General features: G+C 52.8%; 3 protein-coding genes across 3 annotated transcripts in view; 1 reads left to right on the top strand and 2 right to left on the bottom strand.

The window, feature by feature from the left end:
* Nucleotides 1–885, top strand: part of Tmx2 (thioredoxin-related transmembrane protein 2) — a gene marked incomplete in the record, with an annotated part of 9098 nt that extends 8213 nt beyond the window's left edge. Inside the window, 1 exon segment of the mRNA XM_005408009.2 lies at nt 713–885.
* A 316-nt stretch (nt 886–1201) lies between these two features.
* Nucleotides 1202–7033, bottom strand: Btbd18 (BTB (POZ) domain containing 18). The gene is made up of 2 exons (XM_013506440.1): nt 6715–7033; nt 1202–3423 (listed from the first exon to the last, which is right to left on the bottom strand). Exons 1-2 carry the CDS (start codon nt 6836–6838, stop codon nt 1529–1531), a joined length of 2019 nt encoding a protein of 672 aa, XP_013361894.1. The 5' UTR covers nt 6839–7033; the 3' UTR covers nt 1202–1528.
* LOC102021999 lies at nt 6871–8419 on the bottom strand (the record flags this gene model as incomplete). The annotated part of the gene is given in 3 exon segments (XM_013506441.1): nt 6871–6885; nt 8003–8082; nt 8347–8419. Coding segments are annotated over 3 exon segments (161 nt in total), but the record flags the coding sequence as incomplete, so codon positions are not given.

Consider the following 8419-nt stretch of genomic DNA (forward strand, 5'->3'; position numbering starts at 1 on the left):
GGGCGGGCGCGGCGGGCGGGCTGGCCCCGGGGGCCGACGACTTCCGGCGGGGAGCGGCTCTCCTGAGGACGGGGTTGCGCGTTTTGGAGTTCGCTGGTGGGTGTTGCCCTGGGGGGTGTGGACTTGTTTTGCGTTTATTTGAAACTTCATTTCCGCCTTCCTGGTGGCTATTTCAATTGCTTGATTTTCTCGTAAAATTTACTGGTACTTTTACTGAGATAAGCAAGTACGCAGGCTAATGTTTACTGTCTATTTTAGTTTGAGTTGATTTCTCTGATTTGCTGGCAGCAGCTTTTCTGTTATTTCTCTACCTTGCCGTGCACCTTTCTGGGTTTTTGTTTTTTGGAGGGGCGTTATTCTTAATGTTTTTCAGTATTTATTTTGGCGGGGGATAGAGTTTAGGCTAGCCTTAAACTTTCTACCGAGGCAGCGACCCTTCTGCCTCAGCCTTGAGTGATGGGATTACAGGTGTCCACCACCACGCAGGGGGGCACCTGCACTACAGTTGTGTCCCACCCGGCTGTCAAGATTCTTTTTCCCTGGCACCTCCTAAGGCTCTGTGCTGGGTTGTCAGGCCATGCTTCGGGGAGCTTCGGAGCAGGAGTGGTCCTCCGGCTCCTGGGTGTGTGGGTTTGGGGTGGGATGGGGGCGGGTCTTGCCAGGTTCTTGTGAGCGCCCGCACCTTCTCTAATCTCCCCTCTTGTTTTTGCAGCGTTTCTCTTCCTGGTGCTGTCGGGGCGTCTGTGACGGGACATGGCCAAACTTCAGTCATGGCCCTGAAGCTATGGCCTCTGCACCCCAGAAACCTGCTCGGGTGGGGCAGCCCCAGCAAGGCGCTGTAAACTGTTTGGATTTAGTTCGTTTAATAAAAGATGAAATGCAGTATCCCGAGTGAGAGTAAAAAAATCACGCTAAGGGATGGATGGGGTTGGTAAACCATTTATTTCCCATAGCCCAAGGACCCCATCCCGCCGGGAATTCATAGGGCCTCTGATGAAGCATGTGAAATGCTTGTAAAAAACTAAGGGAGCAAAGGAAGTTAATTTTTTTTAAAAAGCAGCTGTACCTTTTCGGAGTCACTGCTTGGAAATGACGACAAGCGGGTCTTCCCGGGCTTGTGGAGAGCTGTCAGCCAGGCTTCCTGGCAGGCACTAGGGAGTCCAACAAGCAGGCAGGTGCTGGACGTTTGTCCATCCCACCCAGCTGACGTGGCTAACGGTGGCCAGGGGAGCCCTGCCTCAGAGAGGACACTCCTTCCAGCCCCTCCCCTTAGCCAGGCTAGATGTCTCCTTACTGGTACCTATGGCCCACTAGAGTTGGTGACAGTTTACTAACTTGTCATAACGAAAACGGCTGACAAAGAAAAAAGATACTTCTGAGTTGCTAATTTTCTACCCATGGAAATCCCTTGACTCCCTCCTGGCTCCCAAGGCCCGGAGCGGAGAGCCAGCCTGTGCTGGTAGGCGGTGTCCAGGTACCAGGAGGGGGCCCTCGCTGTCCAGCACTGGCCACCGCCTGCTCACCTCCACTATGTGAGGACGTCCACCTCTGTCTCTGACTCTGAGGAGGGATCAGGCCACACTGAGGGGGCACCGGCGGGCAGCAGCCTGGCTCCTGTCCAGTGCACCACATCGATTTCCTCGTCTTCAGAGCTGTTCGTCCCTGGGCCAGGAGTAGGGCACAGCTCGTGCACGGCCAGACACGTGGCCAGCCCTCTCTCTGTCCAGCTGGAGCCTGGCGTCGAGGGGCATCCAGGGGAGCTGGGGTGGCCATCCGGTGGCTGGGCGATGGCCAGCTCAAGGTCTGAAGTCCAAGTGCTGCTCACTGGAAGCGCCTCATCTGCCCCGACCGCGGAGGGCGCAGGGAGGGCGCCAAGGGGCCTGGGCTCTCTGTTCTCGCCAGCAGGCTCCTTTTCCAATCCCTCCAGCTCCCTGGACCAAAGTTCCAGGTCTGGCAAGCACCATTCCTCCGCTTCCATCCAGTTCCCTCCCGCTCCTGTCAGGTGGTAACTCGGGGTTCTGCAGCCCTCAGCCCCGGGGCTCTCTGGGGACCTGACCGGTGGCCCTATGTCCGAGCCACACAGCACCAAGTTCAGGATGTCCTCCAGCTCGCTGGTGGCCATGGAGCTTGAGACCCCGTCACAGTGCTGCCCGCGCAGGGCGCTCCCAAAGGCACAGGGCTCGCTGTGGTCTCCGCTCAGCATGGGCTCCTTCCCCAGCAGCTGGGGGCTGGACCCAAATGCCCTCCCCACCCCAGGCTGGTCTGGGGAGTGACCGGCAGTCAGCATGATGTCCAGCGCCCCGGTGCCTTCAGGGGAGTCCTGATACAGCTCGATTCTGGCAGAGGATACCTGCTCACCGACAGGGGACTCCTGCATGTCCCCAGGTGCTGGGGCCTGGGTGCTCTCTGTGGGGTTGCTGAGGGCCGGGGGCGGCTCCTGCACGACCTCCCAGCAGGTGCCATTGACCACTTTCCGCAGCTTCACCCTGCCAACCTGCCCCTCTTCCGTGGAGTCTGGGCCAGGTGCCGCGGCCTCGGGGCTCCGCTTCTTGCTCCCACCTGGCCTGCCAGGCCCAGAGGGGGAAGGGGTTCCCTGCAGAGGACTGGCTCTGCATGGCTTCTGCTTGTCCTCTGCTGCATCTCTGTTTATCCGCCGTCGCCAGAGCCGTCGGCCAGGGACCGCAGGGGCTGCGCTGGGTCCGCTTGATGTGCCAGGAGCCCTGGTCGTACCGCCACTGGGAGGTGGCTTAGAGCGGCTCAGCCGGATCTTCCTGGGCAGCAGCTGCTGGTCCCCAGAAGGGGACAGGCTGGGTGGGGCTGGTGCCGCAGGCCCAAGCCCAGGGTCTGGCTTGTCAGCCCCAGGCTCCTGACCACGGCCTGCCAAGCTCTCCCCTTGTGGAGCCCGGCAGGCCCTGGGCTTCCCCGGGAGCAGCAGTGTGCTCGGGATGCGCTCCGCGCTGGGCTGGGTGCCCTCTTCTGGGGCACCCTCCTCTTGCCCCAGATGCACCGACCCTGCTGCCCTGGGGGGACAGGGAAGCTGGGGGGCTGGCAGCGGCGTTCGAGGGTGGTGGCCAGGAGCCAGCACGCTGGTAGAAGGGGGCACAGCGCTAGGCTGGAGGCACTCGCGGTTCAGCCTGCGGCCGGGTGGGGCCTTCACCAGCCTGCCCCCTTCCAGCTGCAAGGACTCCAGCTCACACACACGGAGCTGGCGGGCTGCCGACAGCACGTCCTGGACTTCTTCCCGGGACACCTCCATCTCCGATGTGTACAGGAAGTCCACCAGCTTCCGCAGGGTCCTGATCTTCAGGCCCCCCAGCTCCAGGACCACCTTTCGACCGGGCACTGGTCTCTCCTGCTCCAGGCGCTCCGTGAAGAAGGGGCTGCAGGCCGACAGGACGCAGCAGTGCGCTTGCACGGCCTCACCTAGGGGAGAGCCACAAGTGTGTGTTACACTCATGCCCTGGCAGTGGAGCGGGCACACGGACAGTGCCACCCACGGTGCTGGCCTGCCTTTGGCTCTGCTGCGAGAACGTGCAAGGAAAAGGAGAGGTCTGCTCTGTGGCCTGGGACCACCCACGACTCCCTTGGGCTTCACTTGTTCTCATCCTCAGGGCCCAGCTCAGCCGTGGGTCCCTCCAGAAAGCCGCCTCCAGCCCACGGCTAGGGAATGCCGCCCCTGAGGTCCTCCGCAGCAGTGGGCACTTTCCCTTCGTGCCGCTCTTGGAGGATGTCCAGCACTGGAAACCAAGCAGGCTCCATGCATTGCTCGCCATGGAGCAGGGCATCGGGTACTTGCTGGTACACTGTTAACGACTCACTTAAGAATTCAAAATCGGTCACAGAAGCAGTTTAGGATCTCACAAAAAGCAAGGTCTGTTGAGGCTGAGCTTTACCACTGCCTGCTCTGAGCCACCTCATTTTATTGGCACCCCTCAGGCTCGCCCATGGCTGTGCGTGCCAGACTCAAAGACATCCCCCCAATCCAGATCTCTCCACATATTGCTTTCCTTAGGGCAGATATGTCACAGCTTGCAATTTCACACGGATGCCTCACAAACCCCTCCAATGCGCCCTCCCTAGAGAATGAACTCATGCTGAGCATCGAGGTGCACACCTGTAAATCTAGTACTTCAGAGGCTGAGGCAGGAGGATTGTGAGTTTTAAGCCACCCTGGACTACACAGTGAGTTCAAGACTGGCCTGGAGGACACAGAAGACCAGGCCATGATAAAAAGAAAAAATCTAGGTGTGGTGGTATATGCCTGTAATCCCAGTACTTAGGAGGCTATGGCAGGAGGACTGCAAATAGTTCAAGGCCAGCCTGGGCTGCATAGCAAGACCCTGTCTCAGAAAACCACAAAAAGGAAAAAAAAAAAAAAAAAAGAAGAAAAAAGTGAACTCATCATTCCATTCCCCCAAACCACCCCTTTTTTCTACCTTAACGTAAGGCATCACATGCATCCAGCTGTCCAAGCCTGAAAACCTGAAGCCATCTAACTCTTCTCTCCCTTACCCATCACATTAATACCTTTTTTGTTTCTTAGATAGAATCTCTAGTTCAGGCTGCCTGAAACTCATGATCCTGCTCCAGCCTCTTGAGTGCCGGAGGTGTATGCCACCATACCCAACTCAAATAGCAATTTTTTTTTTGGTACCAGGAATTGAACTTAGGACCTTGTGCTTGTCAGGCAGGCACTTGTGCCACTGAGCTTTATATGGCCCCAAATAACAATTTTTAAAAGACTGTATTATGTGCCACCAGGCACTGTTCTAAGGGTTTCACCAGTACTAATCCAATTACTCTTCACTGCAATCCTAAGAAGTAGCTACTAATACTGTAGGTGAGTAATCTGAGATAGAGCTGAACGACAGGGCCACAATTAGTAAGCAGCAGGTGTGTAAACTTTGAAGCGTCTCTGCTCTCAATTGTTCCAGCAACTTTTATAAATTCTCTTCAGAAGCCCAAACATTTCTCTCTGTCTCAGTGCCTTAGTTCTGGCCACCATCTTCTCCCTCCTGGATTACAAACAGCTTCCTTTTCAAGCTTTATGACCATGCAGTGATTCTTAATTAGCCTGAGTGTCATTTCTGAGTGGGAATCAGACCGGAACCTCTGGCTCAGAACTCAGACAGCAGCTTGCTACTGCCCTGAGAATAAGACCTCCTGCCTCAAACCCTGGTGATTTTTTGTCTGACTGAAAAAAAATGAATCTGAGCTGTACACTTACCAAAAGAATCAACAGACAATACGTTTAACTGGAGACCTCAATTCAATCTGTAGAACTAGAACCACGTAACACTACTTACCTCACACAGCTGTTAGACTCGTGAGTCACTACATGGCACTACTCTGCAAACTATAGGGTACTATCCAACGTCACAATCCTTTTGTTTGTTCATTTCTTTTTTTTGTACTGGGTATGGAAATCATGACCTTGCACTTGCCAGGCGGGCACTGTGCTTCTGAGCTATATCCCTGGCCCTTGTTTCCTTTTCTTTTTTTTGGTACTGGAAATCGAACTCAAGACCTCGCATTTGCCAGGCAGATGCTTGTGCCACTGAGCTACATCCCCAGCCCGTTTCCTTTTCTTGAGACAGGGTCTCACTGTGCAGTTCAGGCTGGCCTTGAACTCACTCTGTGGCCCAGGCTGCAAACTTGGCATTTTTCTTGCCTCAGCCTCCCTGAGTGCTGGGATTATAGGTGTGCGCCACCATGGCTGGCCACAATCTTTTTTTTGTTCTCTTTAATGGAATCTTGCATATACACTAAGAAATGAACTTTGATTTTTTTTTTTTTTTTTTTTTTTAATAGATGAAGAAACTGAGCTCCACAGAGATGAAATTACTTGCTTGTTTGACAGTTACCAAGTAACAAAGTTGGAAGTAAATCCAGGGCTTCTAACTACTAATTTTGAGTCTTCTACATTATACCATTATGCTGATTTAACATTTTTATGTGTAGAGAAGGGGTGGAAATAAGCTATACATTTTTTGCTCCACCAACAAACAACAAGAATCACCCATTTAGACATAAGAAAAGAAATTTAGCAACAGTTTGCAAAGAAAATGGGAAAACGTGTCATCTAACACTTATATTGTAGTTAGTACATTAAAAGCATTGTTTTAAGTGTTTAACATATGCTAATCTAATCTTCACAACCATCCCATTAGAATATTAGCACATTTTAGAGAATTTTTATGCTCACAGAATTTTACAATTAATTTCATTTTTTTAAAAAAGAAAAAAAAAAAAAAAAAAAAGCAGGGCCTTGAACTCATGATCCTGCCTCAGCCCCCTGAGTGCTGGAGGTGTATGTCACCATACCTAACTCAAATAGCAATTTTTAAAAGGCTATATTACATGCCACCAGGGCCTGATATGCTGCAAGCCTGTAATCCCAGCATGAGGGAGGCTGAGGCAGGAGGACTGCAAGTTTGAGTCCAGCATGGGTGACATCACAAGTTCAAGGCCAGCCTGGAGTACACATAGTGAGACCTTGTATATCAAAAAAAACCCCAAAAAAACAAAAAACCCAAAAGCATAGTCGCACTTTCACACTTGAGAACAGTAACTGTCCCAGAAACAAACACCTCTTTACCAAATAGTTTACAGTCCTGAGAGGTGATATTCTTCTGGTTTTGCCCTTCACCCGGCCTTAAACTCATTCCATCTTATTCAGTGGTGGGTTTTGGTGGAGTCCTGCCAGGCTCTCACCTTCAGCTTGCAGCAGGACATCACAGAACACGCCACTCTGCTGCTGGTGATGAAGCTGCAGAAAGGCCAAGTGCAGGAAGCGGGGGTTCCTGTACAGGATTTTGGAGCTGGCAGGAGAGCACATGTTGGCAGGCTCTGAAGACGGAGTCTTGGTTTTCACAGGTCAGATTTCTGCAGGTGAAATCATACATTTCAGAGGCATAGTTATGCTTTACTTTTCGTCTTTAAAACAGGGAAATTCTGAAAGTGAGAAATAATAGGATGAGTTGAGGAGACATCAATGCAGAAGTTGGGCCAAGAGTATTTGAAGAAAAAATACGCCGGTATATGTTACACGTGGGAAAAATAAAGCCTAGACTTGAATCTAAAATGTGTGGTTTTTGTTTGTTTGTTTGTTTGTTTTTCCGTATTGGGGACTGAACTCAGGGCTTTTGCACTGAACTATATTCCCAGCCCTTTTAAATTTTGAGATAGGATCTAACTAGGTAAGTTGCCCAGGGCTCCAACTTCTCATCTGACGAGTCTCAGCCCCACAAAATGCTGGAATGACAGGCATGTGTCACCAGGCCTGGCTTCCAGGCTGTTAGCCTGGCTGTATAACGTAATACATGTGACCTAAGCTTTGAGTCTCACTTTCCTTATCCACGAAATAGGAATCGTAACAGGGCTTACCTGCTAGCGGTGTTTTAAAAATTAAGTGAGCTACAGGAAAGATCGCTAAGCACAGCATGTGCTTGGCATAAGTAAACAGCATCCCCCAAATGGCAGCTATTATTACCATTCACTCTTTCTCACTCACATTTCTGCGGACTCGAAGCCCCAGTTCCACGGGTACGAAGCCCCATCTGGCACTTCCGTGTGTGTGTGGTATCAGGGAATGAACTCAGGGCCTTGTGCATGCTAGGCAAGCACTCCACCACTGAGCTACATCCCAGTCCACCATCGGGCACTTTTAAGGACAGAACACTGGCCCATACACACTCTAGGAAGTCACATGCACTTTCTTTTCACTGAGCTCACTCCACACCAACCAGCAGGGGGTGCACGTGAAGAGAAGACCGAGACAGAAATAAGGACACTGCCATCCTTGGTTCAACTGTTCCTGATCAAACCCAGCCTGAAGGACCCTAAAGGGGCAAAAATGTGGCCTTGCAGTCTGTCTGCTTCGTTAATTACCCGGCTAACCGTGGAGCCAGGCCTGGAAAGCACTGTACTCCCAGAACAAACTGGAGAGCCCGACACTGGGTCTCTGGCATTCCCGGAGCCTTAGCACAAAGCCCACACTCACGGGAGGGCGGTGTGTATTCCTCTCCCGGCGTGCAGGTCTCCATCAGGTGACACTTACGGCCTGAACAGAGTCTGCCAACACTGTCAGGAGATAAAAGGGCAGAAAGGTAAATTCAAAAGGGCAGGCTCAGGCCAAGCATGGTGGTGGTGCACACCCGTAATCCCAGCACCCGGGAGGCTGAGACAGGAGGATCGCAGCAAGTTCGAGGCCAGCCCAAACTACACTGCGAGGTTCTGTCTTAAAAATGGCCAGGCTCAACTCTGATGCCAGCCGAGCCGCGGGCGTGCGGGAGCCCGTGCAGGGCCGCACTCACTGAGGCCACCCGGCCTCGCCGCAGGCCCCACCTGAGATCGCTCTGCAGCGGCTGCGCCCTGCTGGCCTTCCGGGCTGCGCCCCACGTCCTGCGGCAGCCCCCAC

Source organism: Chinchilla lanigera, unplaced genomic scaffold (genome assembly GCF_000276665.1).
Source record: "Chinchilla lanigera isolate Chin_1 unplaced genomic scaffold, ChiLan1.0 scaffold00110, whole genome shotgun sequence".
Classification (NCBI taxonomy): domain Eukaryota; kingdom Metazoa; phylum Chordata; class Mammalia; order Rodentia; family Chinchillidae; genus Chinchilla; species Chinchilla lanigera.

Bases quoted from the DNA above. Each gene is read 5' to 3' on its own strand.
- Btbd18 (XM_013506440.1), bottom strand. From the start codon at position 6,838: ATGTGCTCTCCTGCCAGCTCCAAAATCCTGTACAGGAACCCCCGCTTC. The intron at 3,424-6,714 runs GTGAGAGCCTGG...GCTCTCCCCTAG, and splicing joins TGTCCTGCTGCAAGCTGAAG to GTGAGGCCGTGCAAGCGCAC.